Source organism: Oryctolagus cuniculus, chromosome 6 (genome assembly GCF_051225735.1).
Source record: "Oryctolagus cuniculus isolate XC-2025 breed Fujian yellow rabbit chromosome 6, ASM5122573v1, whole genome shotgun sequence".
NCBI lineage: Eukaryota > Metazoa > Chordata > Mammalia > Lagomorpha > Leporidae > Oryctolagus > Oryctolagus cuniculus.
The window spans coordinates 72274263-72298114 of record NC_142872.1 but is presented as its reverse complement, the minus strand read 5'-3'; the positions used below and the strand labels follow the sequence as shown (position 1 = coordinate 72298114).

Here is a 23852-nt window from a genome sequence, read left to right as displayed (position 1 = left end):
TTTTGGCCTAAGCAAGAATAAGAATGGCACTAACATTTATTGATATAGAGAAGATTTCAGATGTGCAGGTCTCTTTTTGGGGGGATGGCTGCAAAGGAAGAATATTAACTAAGTTTGTCATATTATTAGGATTGAGATGTGTCTTAGTTATTACGATAAATAACCTGGCCCTAACTGACCTCCCCAGTCTGTTCCCTGATTCTCCCAACCTATTGTTCGTAAGTTCTACCAGAGTGATCATTTAAAATGTACATTTAATGAGAGCCCTCTGTCCTTCAGTGCCTATCCAATAGCTAAAATTCAAACTACTTTCCATTTGTATTCATTGTTTTGTTGCCTATTATTTATTACTGTTCTAGCCTGAAATTCCACAGCTCTATTCAAGCAATTTATTTGCATAATAAGGTGAAAAATAAACAATCATGCTTTTATAATAAGAGTTCCATCACTGTCTTCCTGGAGAACTTCTCTCTAAGCAAAACTCTGCTTTATGTCATCACTGCACCTCTCATTTATACCTGATTTTTAGAGAATGAGTAATTTCTATTAAACTATGGACTGTGTGCTACACTTTTATCAGCATCCACAAATACTTAAAAGCCAAATTAACCCTAATAAGAACCAATGTTAAGAATTTGGGGACTTTGTTTCCAGGAGTGACTTCACCGACAACCAGGATGCTTCTGACCTGCGTTCCATTTACCTTTATTGCACCTGACATGTTCCTAGAGAATGCAAATTGAACTGTTATTCAAATGATACTCCAAAGAGAAAAATGAACAATACATTCCAAAATCAAACTCCACTTATGTTTTATCTATTTATTGCTTGAATTGTACTATTTTTTCATCAACATGAACTGCTGATTTATATTTATTTAGATACAATTAATCTGTTTAAGAAGTTACAACTATTCCTGATTTTACCAATGAATCCCAAACCCCGTGCAGTGATATATACCAGTGAACAGTCAGGGGGTGAGTCTTTGCTAAGTTATTGATTAAATTACCAAGCAAATATAAGCTGTCATTAGATTCATTTCACAGATAATTTTTGAACAAAATCCCTAAGGATTTAGCCTATAATACCTTAAAAAACTATAGAGAAATTCGCATACTTATCCTAGAAACAGTACAATTACTTTTTGTTTAAAATTTATGATCCCCCATAAAATTTTAAGTCATCTGGCAATGATGAACAGACACATTTCTTAACCACATCTACTTACTGAACTGTAAACAATTGTGCTTTCACTTCTTGATTCCACATTTTTTTGCCTTTTCACCCAGTTTAAAATATTCTTCTCCAAAAGCCACAATAATTCTAAGCATGAAACAGAAATCTGAAACCCAGCTCTTAAAAAAACAGGAAAAGAAAAAGAAACCCAAGTAGACAAGACTGACCAGGAGAGGGGAAAGTTTATCACAATCCCTAGGGATGAGCACCACGTAGCTTAAGTGAACACTTAGCCTCCTGGGGATCATGGTGTCATAGTGCTGTACCGGGCACTGAGAGATACTTTTTCTGCAGGGATAGCCTGTACTGTTCTATACAGAGTGAATAGACAAGGGAAATTTCCATTTTTAAAGAAATCCAAGTAAGGAAAAAAGCATGTAATGGCTTTAAAAACAATAGCTCTCTAAACAAAGTTAAATCAGACAATCAGGAGATACAGGAACTGTGTCCACCTAAAGCACGTATGTGAAAGCACTAACCCCTAGTGTCGCTGTATTACGATAAGGGGTCTCTAAGGAAATAATTAAGGTTAAATGAGTTGTGAAGGTTAGGACTCCATTCTGAAAGAAGAAGACCTATCCTGTAAAAAGAGACACCAGGGAGCTCTATCTATGCAGAGGGAAGAGCACCAGTGAGAAGGCAGAAGGTGGCTGTCATACAAAGCAGGAAGAGGGCCTGTCAACATCCTTACTTGCAGCCTCCAGCACTGTGAGAAATAGAGATCTGTTGCTACAGCCACGCACTCTGTGGTATGCTGCTATGCCTGAGTCGACTGTACAGGGGCTGCGTCATGCAGACAGAACCACCTGGTGTGCAAAATGACACGAAGTGTCATTTAAAATACCTTATCTCATCTCACTTTAGGTAATATTTTTGACTCAGAAAATAGGAATAAATTGTCTCTAAAAATCACATTGAAAACAAGTTTTAAAAGGTCATATATTAAAGCTCTACACATATAAAAAGTTTATAGAAATAGATATTAAAGTACTCCTATTTTTATAAATGTAGCATCAAATGAGAAATAAGGGAGTATGTTGGGAAGAATTTCAGGAACTCAATCTTAAAATAGCAAGGTAGTCAATTATGGGTGGTTACTCTGTTACTCTCACCTCCTCTAAACAGTCCTGATGAACACCAGAAGCACAGGCACACTGGTACATAGCAACATCCTCACTGTGAGGAAGACACACTATGAGCTGTGCAGTAAGAAGAATTAAAAGTACCCCTCCCTAGTGAGCCGACAGAATCCTGGGTGTTCTAAATGCTTCTTTACCCTTCATTCTAATTCAACATCATTCCTTCAACCTCTGCCCCCTCTGGTGATTAATAAAGGATATTCTAAGGAACAACTCATCAGCAGTTAGGTAGCTCACTATATTTGGGTAGAAACAGGCAGAATTGACAATGCGCCAGAACAGTGCATATCCGAAAAGGAGCGTGGCAAATTCACAACTGCTGAACTTGAGTTTTAGTCTTGGTGTATGGAATTGTAACAAACTGATGGGAAGAGAGGGAAAAGTAGAAGAGTGACCACTACCATAAAAGCACCACTCTGGAAAGGCAAGCAATAAGAGATCACCGAGTTGCAATGCTGAAAACTGCAAGTACCACACACAGCTCTGAAGGACTCTGAAGCCAGGAATATTCTGAGAACAACTTCTAGCTGTATTAACATACATGATAAGGTGAAACAGTGAAACAGAACTGTAAAAGTAGAAATAACCTAAGGTTTAACAAAGTTACCCTTTCCCAATAAAGAAACTGAGGCCAGATGATGTGGCCCACATAGGCCCTTCAGCCCTGGTACAGGTGGTCTGAACCAATATCTGCCTATGACAGTTTCTGCATTAGGATGTCCTGTAATGTTTTAAAATTCAACACTGGTTTCCTAAGATACCAAGCATGGCTCAGGATACATGTTTGTAGGATCTTGTACAGTTATTCCTTACATCCTTTGGTATTATAATGCCACAGAATACCAAAAGAATAATTACAAAGCACTAAGAGAGAATAGTATACTGGGCCTAGTGTCTAAGCACATAAAGTGAAAGCTACAGCTTGATCCACAAAGTGGTACAAAGCATTGTGCACATGTGTAGGTAGCACAAAGAGGGGTGGTGAGGAATGAGATTAAGTCAGCAGAGCTGAGGAACTGCCACAACAAAGCTCACAGGTGAGTGACACTTATTCCAAGGATATGAGGAGGTCAGTGGAAATGTAACTTTTTAAAGCAGGGACTAACATTATCAGTTTTGTCTCTTAGGATGATGACCCCATAGACTGAGAATGAGGAAAGACTGGGTGTTAGGGAAACCAGATGGAGACTGACAAAAGCATCCAGGCATGAAGGAATAGGGGCCTGAACCCAGGTAATGGCAGGTGGAATAAATGAAGGCATTTGACTTAAGAGACAGGTTCATGAGAACCTGAAAAAATCAAAGAGAAAGCTCTAAGATGACTGGGTGATAGAAAGGCGAGGGTGGGGTCACTTAGGTGCAGGTGGAACTGAGCCTGGGCTAGAAGATGCCACAGGTCAGGCCTAGCAGGGGGAGGTGGCCATGATCATTGATTATGCAGGAAGAGAACTTAGACAAGAAGTAAAAAGACGCAGGACAAGAGCCTGAAGGAACCATGTTAAAGCAGCACACAAAGAAGGAGTGGGCAAAGAACAAAGAGGAAAAATGAACATGGGTGGTAGCCAACCAAGAAGTGCTGCTATCAAGCCAGGAGGAGAAGCAACTAGCCCTGTGCCCAGTGCCAGGAAAGAATACCCAGGGAAGGTGCACACTGGTAGACGGAAAGGGAGTAAACATGGGGTGCAAGTTACTCGTTTATATTCCTGTCACGATGCAAAGGAACACTTTCCAATGTTTTCCAACTTCACAGGGCATTTTACTGACCAAAGAATTTGTTTATTACATCTGCCAGCTGAAAAGTTTCCTATACAGGAAAATGAATTTACTACCACTTTTGTGAAGGAAGATAACAAGCAGTGCATTTAGATAAAAAGCAATCCATTCTCAGATCACTGTCAGACTGGAAGATTCTTGCTGCAGATGCTGGCCAGCACAGGGCCACCTGGCCTTCTGACTCACTATCCCTTCAGCAATCTCCCCTGAAAGATGAGGAGAAATCAAGTCTGGACTTGCACATCCAAACAGGCTTCTCCAGGAAAAGATCCCAAGTGGAAAATCTATAGTCCCTTTGAAAATAAAAATCAACTGAAGAAGTTTGGAACACTAGGCTGGGGAAAGGTTACAATGACATCTGCATGATTTCACAGCATGGACAAGTATCAATGTGATACTGAACTAGGCTGGAGGGAAGGAATGACAATTTGTTGAGCAAGCAAAAGGAAATGCTGTCATGTCAATATCAATATTTTCTGAAGGTCAAACACAGAGTTTTCAACCTATGGATAATTTTCATCATTAACAGGGTACCAATTTAACCCGATGAATGAATTTTATTTATCAAGCTCCATACATTAATTCAATAGGAAACATGTTTTACCTTCTATATAAGTATATTACAGTTAGAATAGACTAGCTTTGCAGCATTATTTTGGGGTTATTTACAAGAGAGAGTAAAGAAATTCTGTTAAATTTCAGGTCTGTAAAAAAAAACTATCTTAAAACTTCTCATGGAAAAAGAAATGGAGAAAGCATAAATTAAATAAACCCACTGGGAATACAAAAGCATCATTTAATTCCACAGTATCACCAAATACCCTTTAATAGACTTTTATGTATAATAATTCACAAGAAAATATTTGTTTCCAAGAGTGTAGGTAAAAACAGATGTGACAGAAGCAACTAATGCATGACAGATATATTAGCTGGATGGAAGGCTCCCTGATATTAAGCACACCTTCATCTATTTCTTAGATCTCATTATTTTTAATAAAATTAAGTATGTTGATATTATGAAAGTTAAAGATGAACCCTTTATTTCTCTGCTCATTCATATTCAAAATAATTGCTGGAAATGATTGTCACTTGGGACACAAAACCAAGGCTCTAATATTGGACAAACTAACACCACAATTTCTGCCATTCAGCCAAGAATATTCAAGTGAATTCTTCTGGCCCATTACAACAGAGCGCCATATTAAATAACGCTGCTGCACTGAAACACATCTAAGGACATAAAATAGGGGGGGAAACATAGATTGAGCACTGTAATGGACTTTCTGGTTTTAGTGGCCTAGGGGAAGCTGGAGATAATCCAGAGTCAGCTCCCTTGACCCCAGAGGAAAGGAGAAGTAAGAAAAGGAACTGAAACTAAACCTCTCCAGCCAAATCAGAGCTGACCCACACTGAGGTCACAAGCAGGATCCCTACAATTGAACCAAAGGGTGGGAGATAAGGCAGCAAAGGAGTTTAAAACAAAAAATCCATATGCTATTTAAAGACTTTGAATAAGCTTTCCTCAACCCATGCCATTCTCATTTATTACATTTAAAGAAACATAAATTGCTTTAGGATTTGTCATTATGTAAAGAAATCTTCTATGTCCTCATAGAAATCAAACATTTTTAAAGGCATAAAATACTGCCAGAAGCTGGCCTTATTAAATGATTAGCTCACCATAAACCTCTTTCTTGGGATTAAATATACAATGTTAGGAGACTTAAGAGTAGATCATATGTATTTCCAAACAATTATTTCTCAACTAAATAAGCAAGCTTATCTTTTCAATCAACTTGCTTTGGTAGAAATGATCAGCCTAGCATTTTCTACTTCACTTCCTGTAAGAAAATACTGCATCAAGCACACACATGTCTACATGGAATCCTAGCTGCATCTGCCTGCTCACACTGCTATTTCTGTGTAGAAATGCAGGCTCTGATGTTTCTTCTTTCTCACCTGACTATTGAGAAGGTAGGTTTGGACCACGACTCCATTTCAGGGACTCCACATCCTCACAGGAAACAGGTGGTAGCCAGATTGCTGGCTGTATTTCCCCAAGGATGCCAAAAACCTCACTCTATGAGCTATACTGTCAGGGTACCACAGGCACCACTCCTGAGGAGGTGGAGGGATTCAGGTGGTAAGTGGTTTCAGGGTCAGGGCTGCCCACAGCCTCATCCGTCATTGCATCACGAACATGGAAAGGCTCATCTGAAGTTCTGGCGGGTGACAAGGAGGGCTTAAGCGGTGTTGGAGATTACAGAACAAAGTCTGTAAGTGTGTTGAAGGCAAATAATGCCCAAAGACAAAGAACAACTATACCTTTCATTTTGAAAACCGCCTCCTGGAAAAACCAGTCTCATTACTAAATTTTTTAAAAAAGAATTATTTATTTTGAAAATCAGAGTTACATAGAGAGGAAGAGACAGAGAGAGAGAGAGATCTATTTCCATCACTGGTTTGCTCCCCAGATGGCTGCAATGGCCAGGGCTGGGCCAGGCTGAAGCCAAAAGCTAGGAGCCTCATGCAAGTCTCTGGCATGAATGGCAGGGGCCCAAGGACTTGATCCATCTTCTGCTGCTTCTCTCAGGCCACTAACAGGGAGCTAAACTGGAAGCAGAGCAGCCAAGACACGAACTGGTGCCCACATGGGATTCTGGCATCAAAGGCAGCAGCTTTGCCTGCTACTCCACTATGCTAGCCCCTCATTATTGAATGTTTAACTTCCTGACACAAAGGTGTGATTTTTTTAATACTTCATAAGTGAAAGGACAGTAGTATCTATCATTTCACACTTTTCTTTTCACACTCTTTTCTTTCTTTCAAAAAAACTATTTTTACGTTATTTGAAAGACAGGCAAAGAGAGATCTTCCATCTGCTGGATCACCCTGCAAATGCCTGCAACAGCCAGGGATGGGCCAAGCTGACACCAGGAACCTGGAAATCAATCTGGATCTCCCATGTGGGTAGAAGGAACTCAAATACTTGAACTGTCACCTACCATCTTCCAGGGTATGCATTAGCAGGAAGCTGGATTGGAACTAGATGAGCTGGGACTCATATCAGGCACTGCTATGCCAAATTCCTGCAGCTTCCTTTATCTTTTTTTTATTTAAAGATTTTTTCTTTATTTGAAAGTCAGAGTTACAGAGAGAGAGAGAAAAAGAGGCAGAGAGAGAGAGAGAGAGAGAGAGAGAGAGAGAGAGAGGACTTCCATCCGCTGGTTCACTCCCCAATTGGCCGCAACGGTCGAGATGCACCAATCTGAAGCCAGGGGCTGGGAGCTTCTTCTGGATATCCCACATGGATGCAGGGACCCAAAGTCTTGGGCCATCTTCTACTGCTTTCAAAGGCCATAGCAGAGAGCTGGATTGGAAATGGATCAGCTAGGTCTCAAACCGGCGCCTATATGGGCTGGTCTCGAACCAGTACCTAAATGCATGCGGCGTCTTTACCTGCTAAGCCATGGCACCAGCCCAAGCTCCCTTTATCTTTAACTGTGAAAACATTTTTTATTTTTAAAATTCATTTATTTGAAAGGTAAAGTGACAGAGCAGAAGAGACCTTCCATTCACTGGTTCACTCCCCAAATGCTCCCAAATGTGGGGGCTAGGCCAGGCCAAAGCTAGGAGCCAGGAGCTCTATTGGGTCTCTTACATGAGTATACTCACTAACATTTCCAAACTATTTCATAATGTGAACAAAGTCTGAAACTATTATAATTGTCCAAGAGTGTTACTCAGAGCATTTTATCTTAGCTAATTGTTAGAATAAGGAATACAGTATAATTTATCTTGAAAGCAAATAAATATAATAATTCTTTAAGGAACTAACACATTACAGTTTTTCCCTTTACTAATTTTTAAAAAAATATTTACTTATTTATTTGAAAGAGTTACAGAGAGGCAGAGGCAGAGAACGAGAGAGAGAGAGAGTGGTCTTCCATCCCCTAGTTTACTCCCCAAATGGCTGCAATGGCCAGAGCTGGGCTGATGTGAAGCCAGGAGCTGGGAGCTTCTTCCAGGTCTCCCACAAGGGCACAGGGGCCCAAGGACTTGGTCTATTTTCCACTGCCTTCCCAGGTCATAGCAGAGAGCTGAATTGGAAGTAGAGCAGCTGGGACTCAAACCAGCACCCATATTGGATGCTGGCATTGCAGGTGGCAGCTTTACCCACTACACCACAGCGCCGGCCCCTAAAAGAGAGTTTCTATGAGTGCCGTGACCAGATTCTGTTTATTCATAGTGCGTCTCCTGCCTGGTGCAAGGCCAGGCACCTGTTGAGTGAATATATGCAAGGCCCCCTTGCCTCACTTGGTATCTGTGGCCCTACTTCCCACCATTGTATTTCCATCATCATATTCAAGCACCAGTAAAGCTGAAGTGTGGGAAAAGAATATTTGTTTCATACAACTAAAACAAATACAGAAAAATGGGAACCCACAACATTTTCCTCTGGGTAACTGATGTATATGAGAATTTTACAAGAAAAGATAATGAGGATGTTACTTGGTTGTTTACCTTCTACAATATAATGGAAGACAAATTTTTTTTTTTTACAGGCAGAGTGGACAGTTAGAGAGAGTGAGACAGAGAGAAAGGTCTTCCTTTTTGCCGTTGGGTCACCCTCCAATGGTCTCCGCGGCCAGCGCGCTGCGGCCGGCGCACCGCGCTGATCCAAAGCCGGGAGCCAGATGCCTCTCCTGGTCTCCCATGCGGGTTGCAGGGCCCAAGCACTTGGGACATCCTCCACTGCACTCCCGGGCCCTAGCAGAGAGCTGGTCTGAAAGAGGGGCAACCAGGACAGAATTGACTGATGTTTTTTAATTAGCTAAAAGATGTGATCTTAGATTAAAGAGAAGTTTAAATAGACATCAGCCATTTAACATTTAAAAGAGTAAAAATCGATGACTCTGACCCCAAAATTATCCTTCTTTGTGTCACAAATAACCTGTAACTTTGTGCACTGGATTGAGAACATTTGCACATCACTATGATTTATGAGGACAGATGACTTCAGAGTGATGAGTGCAGTGCCTGCTCCATGCCTGATTGATAAGAACATTAAGAAGTTCTCAAAAACAAATTCTTGAACTACAGAAATCCTTAATGGACAAGATAGAAAATCTCTCTCGTGAAAATGAAATATTAAGGAGGAATCAAAATGAAACGAAACAACTAGTACAACAGGAAACTGTGATAGTGACTGAAGTGAAGAATTCAATAGATCAAATGAAAAACACAATAGAGAGCCTTACAAACAGAATGGGTGAAGCAGAAGAGAGAATATCGGACTTAGAAGACAGAGAACAGGAAAGGATACAGTCAGACCAAAGAAAAGAAGAGGAAATTAGAAATCTAAAACATATTGTCGGGAATCTTCAGGATACTATTAAAAAACCCAACATTCGGGTTCTAGGAGTTCCTGAAGGCGTGGAGAGGGAGAAAGGATTAGAAGGCCTTTTTAGTGAGATATTAGCAGAAAATTTCCCAGGTTTGGAGAAGGACAGAGAAATCCTAGTACAGGAAGCTCACAGAACCCCTAATAAACACGACCAAAAGAGATCCTCACCACGACACGTGGTAATTAAACTCTCCACAGTGAAACATAAAGAAAAGATCCTAAGATGTGCAAGAGAGAAACGTCAGATTACTCTCAGAAGATCTCCAATCAGACTCACAGCTGATTTCTCATCAGAAACTCTACAAGCTAGGAGGGAATGGCGAGATATAGCCCAGGTACTAAGAGAGAAAAACTGCCAGCCCAGAATATTATATCCTGCAAAGCTATCATTTGTGAATGAAGGTGAAATAAAGACTTTTCATCGCAAACAGAAGTTGAAAGAATTTGTTGCCACTCGTCCAGCCCTGCAAAAGATGCTTAAAGATGTGTTACACACAGAAACACAGAAACATGGTCATCAATATGAAAGAAGGTAAAGGAAGGAAAATAGGAAGAAAACCTCACGGCAAAAGATCACAGGGAATTCAAAGCATATATTAGAACTTATCTTTGGCAAATGGCAGGGCAAAGTTACCACTTATCATTAGTCACATTGAACATTAATGGCCTGAACCGTCCAGTCAAAAGACACCGATTGGCTGATTGGGTAAAGGAACAAAACCCATCTATTTGCTGCTTACAAGAAACACATCTTTCCAACAAAGATCCATACAGACTGAAAGTGAAAGGCTGGAAAAAGATATACCATGCCAACAGAAATGAAAAAAGAGCAGGCGTAGCCATCTTAATATCGGACAACATAAACTTTACCACAAAAACTGTTAAGAGAGACAAAGAGGGACACTATATAATGATGAAGGGATCAATTCAACAGGAAGATATAACAATTATCAATGTATATGCACCTAACTACAGGGCACCGGTTTATCTGAAAGATTCATTAACGGACTTAAAGGGAGACTTAGACCCCAATACAATAGTACTGGGGGACTTCAATACTCCACTCTCAGAAATAGACAGATCAATAGGACAGAAGATCAACAAGGATACAGTAGATTTAAACGACACTATAGCCCAAATGGATCTAACAGATATATACAGAACTTTCAATCCTACAGCTAAAGATTTTACATTCTTCTCAGCAGTACATGGAACCTTCTCTAGGACTGACCACATACTAGGCCATAAAGCAAGTCTCAGCAAATTCAAAAGAATTAGAATCATACCATGCAGCTTCTCAGACCATAAAGGAATGAAGTTGGAAATTAGCAACTCAGGAATCCCTAGAGCATATGCAAATACATGGAGATTGAACAACATGCTCCTGAATGAACAATGGGTCATAGAAGAAATCAAAAGAGAAATCAAAAATTTTCTGGAAGTAAATGAGGATAACAGCACAACATACCAAAACTTATGGGACGCAGCAAAAGCAGTGTTAAGAGGAAAGTTTATATCAATAGGTGCCTACATCAAGAAATTGGAAAGGCACCAAATAGATGAGCTTTCAACGCATCTCAAGGATCTAGAAAACCTACAGCAAACCAGACCCAAATCTAGTAGGAGAAGAGAAATAATTAAAATCAGAGAAGAAATCAACAGGATTGAATCAAGAAAAACATTACAAAAAATCAGCCAAACGAGGAGCTGGTTTTTTGAAAAAATAAACAAAATTGACACCTCATTGGCCCAACTAACTAAAAAAAGAAGAGAAAAGACCCAAATCAATAAAATCAGAAATACAAAGAATCATCAGAAATTACTACAAGGACATGTATGCCAGCAAACAGGGAAACCTATCAGAAATGGATAGATTCCTGGACACATGCAACCTACCTAAATTGAACCAGGAAGACATGGAAAACCTAAACAGACCCATAACTGAGACAGAAATTGAAACAGTAATAAAGGCCCTCCCAACAGAGAAAAGCCCAGGACCAGATGGATTCACTGCTGAATTCTACCAGACGTTTAAAGAAGAACTAACTCCAATTCTTCTCAAACTATTCAGAACAATCGAAGAAGAGGGAATCCTCCCAAATTCTTTCTATGAAGCCAGCATCACCTTAATTCCTAAGTCGGACAAAGATGCAGCACTGAAAGAGAATTACAGACCAATATCCCTGATGAACATAGATGCAAAAATCCTCAATAAAATTCTCGCCAATAGAATGCAACAACACATCAGAAAGAGCATCCACCCAGACCAAGTGGGATTTATCCCTGGTATGCAGGGATGGTTTAATGTGTGCAAAACAATCAATGTGATACATCACATTAACAGACTACAGAAGAAAAACCATATGATTATCTCAATAGATGCAGAGAAAGCATTCGATAAAATTCAACACCCGTTCATGATGAAAACTCTAAGCAAACTGGGTTTGGAAGGAACATTCCTCAATACAATCAAAGCAATCTATGAAAAACCCACAGCCAACATCCTATTGAATGGGGAAAAGTTGGAAGCATTTCCACTGAGATCTGGTACGAGACAGGGATGCCCACTCTCACCACTGCTATTCAATATAGTTCTGGAAGTTCTAGCCAGAGCTATTAGGCAAGAAAAAGAAATTAAAGGAATACAAATTGGGAAGGAAGAACTCAAACTATCCCTCTTTGCAGATGACATGATTCTGTATTTAGGGGACCCAAAGAACTCTACTAAGAGACTATTGGAACTCATAGAAGAGTTTGGCAAAGTAGCAGGGTATAAAATCAATGCACAAAAATCAACAGCCTTTGTATACACAGACAATGCCATGGCTGAGGAAGAACTTCTAAGATCAATCCCATTCACAATAGCTACAAAAACAATCAAATACCTTGGAATAAACTTAACCAAGGACGTTAAAGATCTCTACAATGAAAATTACCAAACCTTAAAGAAAGAAAGAGAAGAGGATACCAAGAAATGGAAAAATCTTCCATGCTCATGGATTGGAAGAATCAATATCATCAAAATGTCCATTCTCCCAAAAGCAATTTATAGATTCAATGCAATACCAATCAAGATACCGAAGACCTTCTTCTCAGATCTGGAAAAAATGGTGCTGAAATTCATATGGAGACACAGGAGACCTCGAATAGCTAAAGCAATCTTGTACAACAAAAACAAAGCCGGAGGCATCACAATACCAGATTTCAGGACATACTACAGGGCAGTTGTAATCAAAACAGCATGGTACTGGTACAGAAACAGATGGATAGACCAATGGAATAGAATTGAAACACCAGAAATCAACCCAAACATCTACAGCCAACTTATATTTTACCAAGGATCTAAAACTAATTCCTGGAGCAAGGACAGTCTATTCAATAAATGGTGCTGGGAAAATTGGATTTCCACGTGCAGAATCATGAAGCAACATGGATTAAAGACCTAAATCTACGACCTGACACCATCAAGTTATTAGAGAACATTGGAGAAACCCTTCAAGATATTGGCACAGGCAAAGAGTTTCTGGAAAAGACCCGGGAGGCACAGGCAGTCAAAGTCAAAATCAACTATTGGGATTGCATCAAATTGAGAAGTTTCTGTACTGCAAAAGAAACAGTCAGGAGAGTGAAGAGACAACCGACAGAATGGGAAAAAATATCTGCAAACTATGCAACAGTTAAAGGGTTCATAACCAGAATCTACAAAGAGATCAAGAAACTCCACAACAACAAAACCAACAACCCACTTAAGAGATGGGCCAAGGACCTCAATAGACATTTTTCAAAAGAGGAAATCCAAATGGCCAACAGGCACATGAAAAAATGTTCAAGGTCATTAGGAAATCAGGGAAATGCAAATCAAAACCACAATGAGGTTTCACCTCACCCTGGTTAGAATGGCTCACATGCAGAAATCTAGCAACAACAGATGCTGGCGAGGATGTGGGGAAAAAGGGACACTAACCCACTGTTGGTGGGAATGCAAACTGGTCAAGCCACTATGGAAGTCAGTCTGGAGATTCCTCAGAAACCTGAAGATAACCCTACCGTTCGACCCAGCCATCCCACTCCTTGGAATTTACCCAAAGGAATTTAAATTGGCAAACAAAAAAGCGGTCTGCACCCTAATGTTTATTGCAGCTCAATTCACAATAGCTAAGACCTGGAACCAACCTAAATGCCCATCAACGGTAGACTGGATAAAGAAATTATGGGATATGTATTCTTTAGAATACTATACCGCAGTAAGAAACAACGAAATCCAGTCATTTGCAACAAAATGGAGGAATCTGGAACACATCATGCTGAGTGAAATAAGCCAGTCCCAAAGGGATAAGTACCATATGTTCTCCCTGATCGGTGACAACTGACTGAACACCAAAAAGGAAACCTGTTGAAGTGAAATGGACACTATGGGAAACGGTGACTTGATCAGCATAGCCCTGTTAATGAACAACTTAATACATTATCCCTCTTAGTAGTTTTTGTTGTCTGTTCTACTTAATATGACTGGTTTAATTCTGTAATTAATACACAGTTATTCTTAAGTGTTGAAAATTAACTGAAATGTGATCCCTGTTAAACATAAGGGTGGGAATAAGAGAGGGAAGAGATGTATAATTTGGGACATGCTCAAGCTGACTTGCTCCAAATGGTAGAGTTAGAAACATATCAGGAGATTGCAATTCAATCCCATCAAGGTGGCATGTACCAATGCCATCTCACTACTCCAAGTGATCAATTTCAGTTCACAATTGATCATAATGAAAGGACTAAGAGTCAAAGGGAGCACATAAACAAGTCTAGTACCTGCTAACACTAACCGATGGAATAAATAAAGGGGAGAGTGATCCAACATGGGAAGTGAGATACTCAGCAGACTCATAGAATGGCAGATGTCCTAAATAGCACTCTGGCCTCAGAATCAGCCCTAAAGGCATTCGGATCTGGCTGAAGAGCCCATGAGAGTATTTCAGGCATGGAAAGCCAAGACACTCTGGCAAAAGATCTCTGTGAGTGAGATCCCAGTGGAAAGAACAGGTCATCAAAGAAGGAGGTACCTTTCTCTGAAGGGAGGAGAGAACCTCCTCTTTGACTATGACGTTGTCTAAACAAGATAAGTCGGAGAACTCAGAGGGCTTCCATAGCCTTGGAAACTCATGACTGGAGCATAGGGAGATTACTGATGCCATAGACAGGAGTGTCAATTGGTAAAGTCAACAACAGGAGTCACTGTGCACTTACTCCTCATGTAGGATCTCTGTCCTTAATGTGCTGTGCATTGAGATTTAATGCTATAACGAGTACTCAAACAATATATTTCACTTGGTGTTTCTATGGGGGTGCAAACTGTTGAAATCTTTACTTAATGCATACTAAACTGATCTTCTGTAAAAAAAAAAAAAGAAATTATCAATTCCCAACTTGACTCTCACTGGGATTAAACATGACAATAGGTCTGATCTGATTTCATCATCATTTAAAAAATCATCTATTATTTTTCACTTTATGTTTCTGTGTGGGAGCAAACTGTTGAAATCCTTACTTAATGTATACTAAGCTGATCTTCTGTATATTAAGATAATCGAAAATGAATCTTGATGTGAATGGAAGGGGAGAGGGAGTGGGAAAGGGGAGGGTTGTGGGTGGGAGGGACGGTATGTGGGGGAAGCCACTGTAATCCATAAGTCGTACTTTGGAAATTTATATTCATTAAATAAAAGTTAAAAAAAAAATCACCAAAAAAAAATAGTAGTATCAGGAAGAAATTGGTAGAGAGTGAGAAAATCATTTTCATAACCAAAGTGTGGCAACATTAAAAGCACTAATCACTAAAAAGAAAAAGAAAAAAAAGTACCCGGCATTGAAAACCAGGAGGATAGTTCTAGCCCTGTCTCTTCCTTCAACTGGTTGCGTAATCAGAACAAGTGACTTACCTCCTCTGGGCCTCGTACTTTCAATTCCCCAAAGAAAAAGGATGGACTAGAAGTTCTCAAAGAATTGGTGTTCTGTCAATTTTGTTTTTTTTTTTTTGCAAGGGAAAACTAAACAAGTATGCTGAGTGAACAACACTGTAGCAAACGAATGATAAATATAGGGATCTGGCAGTTAAGGTTTATAAGGGGCCAGACACTAGGAACATTCTTGCCAGCTTCTTGCTATGTTCTTCTTGTCCTCCTCCTTCCAGTCCTGTAGCTAACCACACTATCCCAACCTCTCACTGCAAAGCTGGTCTGTACAACTCAGAATTTATGGTGGCCTTGCTGCTGAAACGCAGTATTCATATCTAGTCACAAAAAAATCCAACCATACCAGTCTCTTGTGTGATTACTTCATAAGAAAGAAGTTGGGGCCGGCACTGTGACACAGTAGGCTAAGCCTCTGCCTGCAGCACCAGCATCCCATGTTAGGTGCCGGTTTGTCTCCCAGCTGCTCCTCTTCTGACCCAGCTCTCTCTGCTTATGGCCTGGGAAAGTAATAGAAAATGGGCCAAGCTTTCGGGCCCTTGTGCCCATGTAGGAGATCCTGAAGAATCTCCAGGCTCCTAACATCTGATAGGCCCAGCTCTGGCCATTGCAGACATTTGGGGAGTGAATTAGCAGATGAAAGACCTTTCTCTCTGTCTCTCTCTCTGTAACTTTACCTCTCAATTAGATAAACAAAATCTTAAAAAATAGAAAAAAAGAATTCAAGAGCAAAATTGGAAGGAAGAACTTTCATGTGGCAAGACCATACATGTTGGGCTGAAGCAGGATAAAAGATTTGTTTATAATGCACAGAACTCAAAACTAAACTCAAAATGATCAGCAACACCTCTAAACCACTTAGAGGTGGAAGTAGGTAGATCATTCCAGTTCAAGTTCATTCATGTTTGAGCAAGTAAATGTGTACATGTAAACATTTATAGACAGGAGAATATAAATAAATCAGATATCATATTATAGAATCACAAATGATTGCTGCTGATTCTGAAAAAAGAAATAGAATTGTGAGTCAAACTTACAGCTGGTAGAGTGCCACTGACTGGTGTACTCTTGCAACAAAGACTAGGATTCATTCAAGGAAGGACTGCTGTCTCAATTAGATCAATGAAAATCATTTCAGACATTTCTAGTAAAATATTGGAAAAGAAAGCATTCTTTTTATTGAATTTGAAGCTGGAGTTACCACACGGAGAAAGACTGCCAACCTTCCACAACCAACGTGATGGAAGCATTAACACTTTTCCCTCCAACTATTAATTCTGGATACCATTCAATTCTTTTTTGTGTTTAAGTCAGTGTGTTATTAAGATTTCCCTGGATAGTAAGACTAAGGAATCTTCATGTATGCCTGAATTTCTGACTGATCAAATGAGTTATAAATATAACTGAACATTATAATCCTTGATATGAAAAAAGAAAGTCCTAAGTATAACAATGGACTGACCAAGAATTCTGTAAAAGGAGGATTCTTGGATCACACATGGCAAGTCACCTTGAAACAAATATTTTTCATATTGTAAAATTCTAATACAAGTATGTGAAATCAAGAAGACAAATGTTAAGATAATTGGGAAAGGACTCTGAAAGTAATACAGGAGATAAGAATTAAAAATGTGTACTAGTTGAGAACATGCTGGTTGAGTGTTCTATCAGTAGAATATATTACTAGGAGTATGGGGAGATGGGAATGCAGGATCAACTTAATTAGAACAACAATGTTTCTTAAATGCTAGAAAAAGCAAAAATTACCTGAGAGTCTATTAAAATGAATATTTCCAGCATTTTTCTGGAGTGACTATTGATTAGGTTTGGAATAGATGACTATGTCTACTGTTCCCTTCCCCAACTGCTGATGGAGAGACCACACAGGAAGACATCAGGAAAAAGAGCACTGTTTCAGAGGACAGGTAGGTGTTCTGAATGTTCAGAATAGTTTTATTTATCACACAAATCACTGAGTCATAGCAGCAACTTTCAAGTTACATGTTGGCTACTCATTAGAGGGGTCCAAAATCAATTTAGTGAGACCAGGATTATGGTAAAAATAAAAGATATGCATATAAAGGTTAACATTGTTTGTGAATTGTGTGTTCAGAGGGGTGTGTGTGTGTGTGTGTGTGTGTGTGTATCTGTGTGTGTCTGTGTCTGTCTGTGTGTGTAGAAGATACAAAATGCATTCCTTATTATAAGGTTACACTCAGAAAAGTCTGAAAGTCGTAGGTTTGAATTAGCGCAAAAAAGGTGGACTACAGAACTGTCCAAGCCAAATCTTCAATAATAATTGTTTTATGAATGGAAAAGCTCTATAAGGAAGGATCGTTAGAATGGATTGAACTTCTGGAATAATTTCTGAGATTTATGAAACACCTGGAGAAAGAAGTCATAGTTTTCAGAGCACAAATCTTCAACAGCACAATTAATTTTTTGCTACATGCTTTATTCTTGCTGATGTTGTAAACGGGATTGTTTTCTTAATTATTTTAGATAATTCATTGTCAAAGGTATTGAAATAACAATGAAAGGAAATGCAACTTACTTTTCTATATTGCTTTTGAATCCTACCACTTTGCTAAATTCATTTATTAGTTTTTAACTCTGTGTGTGTGTGTGTGTGTGTAGGATATTCATGCTATCCATAAACAGATAATTTCATTTCATCCTTTCCAACTTGGATGCATGCTTTTTATTTCTTTTATGGCTAAGTGCTCTGGCAAAAGGAGCAGAGAGTGGAATGGTGGCTGTGAGGGGCTAAGGTATGGAGGTTTAGGGAGGTACCAGTCAAAACTGTCTGTATAAAGATATGTAAGTCTTGGAGATCACTGTACAACTTAGTGCCTATAGTTAATTATGCTATACTATACAGTTATAATGTTAAGAAGGTGTATATTAAGCCTTCTTATCACAAAAATATTAACAGTAATTATAAATAAGAGAACAGAATAAAACTTTTAGAGGTGATGGATAGCTTTATGGTAAGGATTGTGGCGCTGGTTTCATAGGTTCTTCAAATGTGCAATTATCTGAGATCTGTGGTTGATAGTATGATTAGGTTCTTAGATTTCAACATCTTTTCAAGAGACGGTATGTTGGTTTCACTGAGTGTGTACTTACTTTCTATGTCACCAACTTGTATACTTAATCATGTACAACTTTTGAGATATCAAAAAAATTTAAACAATGAATGTTGGGGGGAAATTATATTATTGAAAAGTCATAAAAAGAGTAACAATCTACTTCATATATTTTAATGTAGAAATAAACTACGATATCTTTTACCTACCACCTCAGATGCCTGAGCAAGCCTTACCTGAAAGTGGTTTTTGGTAAGAAACACATTGATGTCTCCACAAAGAAATGGCAGATCTCTGTCGATTTTGCAGTCCATTTAGTCTTTCGGCTAGCCCACCTCTGTTTAATGAATTATAATGTATTATGTTTAGTTAAAAGAAAATTTATATTTTATATTTACCAACCAGAGACAAATAGATAAAACGTGAAAGTTTAACATTACATTTCTTCCTCTTAGCTCATTTTTTAATTTTCTTGAAAGCTAAGTTTTCTGATTCTTATAAAAATGGGCTAATAGGTTTATTCTAAGAATATCACTTTTTTAGAAATTACAGCTAAAATCAGTTTAACTCATTTTCCATTTTTAGTAGTTCAGGTGTTCATTCCCTAAACATGTACTACTTGCTTATTATATGCTATATGCTGGCCCTAGAACTTTGTTAGGGAATACAGACAGAAAGACAACCCTGAGCAATGTCTGGGGTGAGGGTGTTCACAATGGGTTGAGCAGATGTGGGCAAACAGATAAATGTAAAGTGGGTTCAGAGTCCCAGTCAAGAAAAACCCTGCCAAATTGTATGTGTGTAGGCATGAGCCCCTTATATGAAGTGCAGAGATAATCGATTATCAATCACAGACACATAGCAAGGATACTAACATTATTAAAACTTCCACAGATGGCAGGGAGACAATTCATAACACTGAACATTACAGTCACTTCATCTGAAACTTTACCTACCAATTGTATATAGATATGTTCAGATACATAAAATTTTAAAAATTATAAATATATAAGTATGTATTGATACATACTTATATGTTGTATATATGTGTGCATATATATAGATACAGATATATTTAGAGAAAAAATTCTATGCTTCTAACACATCTGTACTCTCCAGAGAAATCAAACCAACTATCAATTACTATTATGGCTGCACACTACATAATTTGTCAATGTATTATATCCTAAGATTATGTCTTATTTTAATAATCATTTTACTACACTGCTTTGTTTTATTCAAATTATGTCCTTCTAAGGTAGAAAGAACAAATCTGAACTCCCACCTCACAGATGCAAACAGAGGTCAGAGAAAGGTTAAGGAACTTCTCTAATATTACACAACAGCTTAGATGAGGAATCAGGCCTTAAAGCCGGGGGACTTCCAACACTACCTTGTATAGAGTAAACTCTCAAGAAATGCCCATGATGGATGTTACTGTTTTTGCTTGCATTTTACTCGCACACTTATACTCCTTCCACTATGATCAGATGGTCTTATTTTACTAAATACATGTTCTTATTCATTATTGCTACCACCTACTGTGTTTTCCAACAGGAACTTATTATTTCTGAATGCTTGTGTGTGTGTATATACACATCAGAACATTTTTTTTAAAGATTTATTTAGGATTGGGTGCTGTGGCACAGTGGGTTAATCCTCTGCCTGTGGCACCGGCATCCAATATGGGCATCGGTTCAAGTCCTGGCTGCTCCTCTTCAAATCCAGCTCTATGCTTTAGCTTGGGAAAGCAGTGGAAGATGGCCAAAGCACTTGGGCTCCTGCACCCACATGAGAGACCCCAAGGAAGCTCCTGGCTCCTGGCTTCAAATTGGCTCAGCTCTGGCCATTGTGGCCATTTGGGGAGTGAACCAGCTGATGGAGGACCTTTCTCTCTGTCTCTCCCTCTCACCATCTGTAACTCTACCTCTCAAATAAATATATAGAAATATTTTATTTAAAAAAAGATTTATTTATTTGAGAGGCAGAGCTACAGAGAGGCAGAGGCAGAGAGAGAGAGAGAAAGTGCTTCCATCTGCTGGTTCACTCCCCAAATGGCTGCAACAGCCAGAGCTGGGCTGAGCCAAAGCCCGGAGCAAGGAGCTTCTTCCGGGTCTCCCATGTAGGTGCAGGAGCCCAAGGACTTAAGCCATAGTACACTGCTCTCCCAGGCTGTAGCAGAGAGCTGGATCAGAAGTGGAGCAGCCGGGACTTGAACTAGCACCCATATGGGATGCCGGACAGCAGGCAGTAGCTTTACCTGATATGCCACAGGACCAGCCCCACGAAAATATTTCTTAAAAATCACCTTCATGCTCAGAAATATACTCAAGAATCTCTACTTTGCATACAAGTACATGTCTACCTCTATTTGATATGTATGCCTTTCTTCATGAAGTCACTCATTTATATCCCTCTCACTCTAAACAAAATTATGAAAACATTACTATTATTGTCCCCATATCACAGATGACAAACTGAGGCTCCAAGATATTAAATATCTGCCTTACAGTGAGTGGAATAATGAGAGGTGCAGCTAGATGCATGCCCCAAGTGGTCTGACTTCAGACTCTGTGCCCTAAATCTAGGTAACATACCTACCATCTCTTAATTGTACTAATTAAAATTGCATTAGTAGAGGTAGGCATTTCACCTAGGTTAAGATGCTTGCTTCTCATATTGGAGTTCCTGGCTTCAATTTGCCCTCAGAGTTCCCTATAACAGTTTCCTACCAGTGCAGACCCTGTCACTCATGTGAGAGACCCAGATTGAATTCCTAACTCCTGGCTTTGGCCTGGCACAGCCCCAGCTGTTGTGGGAATTTGTAGAGTGAACCAGCAGATGGGAACTTGGTATCTCTTTCTGGCTTTCTCTCTGTCTCTCCCTACCTTTCCCTTTTTAGTTCCCTACCACTCAAATAAAAAAGAAATAAAATTATATTCATAATATGAGAAATATTTCAAAAAGTATAAATGTACAACTATCTAGATAATTATTGGCCAAATGTTGGTTTTCAAAGCAATGGCTTTACAGAGAAAAAAAAGAAGACAAAATGGAATCTGAAAGTACTATCTGATTAAAGTCAAATCTAGAATTCAATAAAAGACTACAGAGTTATAGGATTAAAAGCCAGAGTAACATGAGTTTAGGGGTTCTCTACAGCTGGGAGTTTCCAAATCCTGGAGGAAATCTGCCTCTGAGTCCAGACACTAAAGGCTGTACAACAGGCAACTGCTAGGTTTCCTGTTATCTCTGCTTCAAATCTACCCACAGAGTTCCTGGTCAGATGTACCTGAATTTAAGAATGGACACACCAAGTCCTCTAATAAAAAATTCTATTTCTAATAAAAACTTAGTCTACATTAAAAAGAGAGAGAGAAATGGAAAATTAAGGAAGGCCTTGTTATCTACATCAAAGTCCACTGTTTTCCATACAATTGGTCAAGTTATTCACAGATGATGTCCTAAACTCCATGCCATTATTACGGCTGCTCTCAGAACCTTTTTTGTTTGTTTTGTTTTTAACTTTTATTTAATAAATATAAATTTCCAAAGCACAGTTTATGGATTACAATGGCTTTTTCTCCCCCCATAACTTCCCTCCCACCTGCAACCCTCCCAACTCCCATTTCCTCTCCCATTCCATTCACATCAAGATCCATTTTCAATTCTCTTCATATACAGAAGATCAGTTTAGTATAAATTAAGTGAAAATTCCAACAGTTTGCACCCACACCAAAACACAAAGTGTAAAATACTGTTTGAGTACTACTTATACCATTAATTCACATTGTACAACACATTAAGGACAGAGATCCTACATGAGGAGTAAGGGCACAGTGACTCCCGTTGTTGACTTAACAAATTGACATTCTCGTTTATGGCGTCAGTAATCTCCCTAGGCTCTAGTCATGAGCTGCCAAGGCTATGGGAGCATTTTGAGTTCGCCGACTCTGATCTTATTTAAATGAGGTCATAGTCAAAGTGGAAGTTCTCTCCTTCCTTCAGAAAAAGGTACCTCCTTCTTTGATGGCCCGTTCTTTCCACTGGGATCTCACTCGCACAGATCTTTCATTTAGGTGTGTGGGTTTTTTTTTTTTTTTTTTTTTTTTTTTTTTTGCCAGAGTGTCTTGGCTTTCCATGCTTAAAATATTCTCATGGCTCTTCAGCCAGATACAAATGCCTTAAGGGCTAATTCGCTCTCAGAACTTTTATCAGTTCCTTTGATGTATCATTACACAATCCCCATAAGCTGCCCATTCTACCATTGTTAGCCCCAGGTTTGACTCTGTACTGGTTGGTCAATCTCAAATTTAATTCATTATCACCACTGCCAACAGGACCTTATTCTACCAGACAGTATCAAGCATTCCCCAGCTCACTCATTCCCTCTCTGTGACTATCACAAACTCTCTCCCTGCAAATTCCACAACTTCCTCTTCATCTTCTCTATCATCTCAGGAAGGAAATTCCTGTTAAGAATCTGTTCCCAAGCCACATATATCTACCTATATATGCATGGATTTCATTCTTCCACCTGTCGATAGATGGACTATCTGTACTCCTGACCAGATTCATCCCCATACCTGCATGGACTCTACCCCACCTATGCACAGGTGCACAGCCAGAGCTGGCATGGTGAATGATGTGCACCAACAGGAGTGACGACCTGGTGAGAATCTCAGGGCATGCTTCATCACTGTCTTCCTCTCCACTGCTCTGAAATTTTCTCCTCTCCCAGGCCTTTCCCACTAAGACATAAACAAGTTGAAATTTCTCCCAACTTAAAAAATGAAACCTCAGTCTCACATTCTCCTCCTACTAATACCGTGTTGATCTCCTTCCCTTAAAGCAGAACTCCTCTATAGAGTTCTGTCTTCAGCTCCTCTCTCTTCATTCTCTCTGGGATCTTTAGTCGTCTCCTTTATCTGACCACTATACTGAGACAGCTCCACGTCCTGTTCCTCACCACATAGCACATCCACAATTCATCACGCTCTCTCCTCCTAGAGACACTTCTTCACTACTCTGCAGGCCACCATACTCTCTCATTTTGGTTCCCCCTCAGCAGCCTCTTCCTCCACACCTGACGCTGCCAGGTGCTGGATTCTCCTCTCAATCTGTACCAGATCCCCTGCAGACTGACTGAGCTCTTACTAAAAAATGTCTCGACACTGAAGCACATAAATTCACCTCCCTAGCACCCAAATTATCCATGAAGTCTAGACTTGCATTCCTACTC

At 39.4% G+C, this 23852-nt stretch overlaps 1 protein-coding gene across 9 annotated transcripts in view; it reads right to left on the bottom strand.

Moving 5' to 3' along the window:
• SPIDR (scaffold protein involved in DNA repair) overlaps positions 1 to 23852 on the bottom strand; it is a 454456-nt gene that overhangs the window by 270306 nt on the left and 160298 nt on the right. For 7 of the 9 annotated variants that reach the window (XM_008255503.5, XM_089335201.1, XM_089335200.1 and 4 more), the window contains one exon: positions 18847 to 18947. The exons of the other annotated variants lie outside the window; for them this stretch is intronic. In XM_008255503.5, coding sequence (XP_008253725.1) covers positions 18847 to 18947 — 101 coding nt within the window. The remainder of the gene's footprint in view (positions 1 to 18846; positions 18948 to 23852) is intronic. 9 annotated transcript variants of the gene reach the window in all.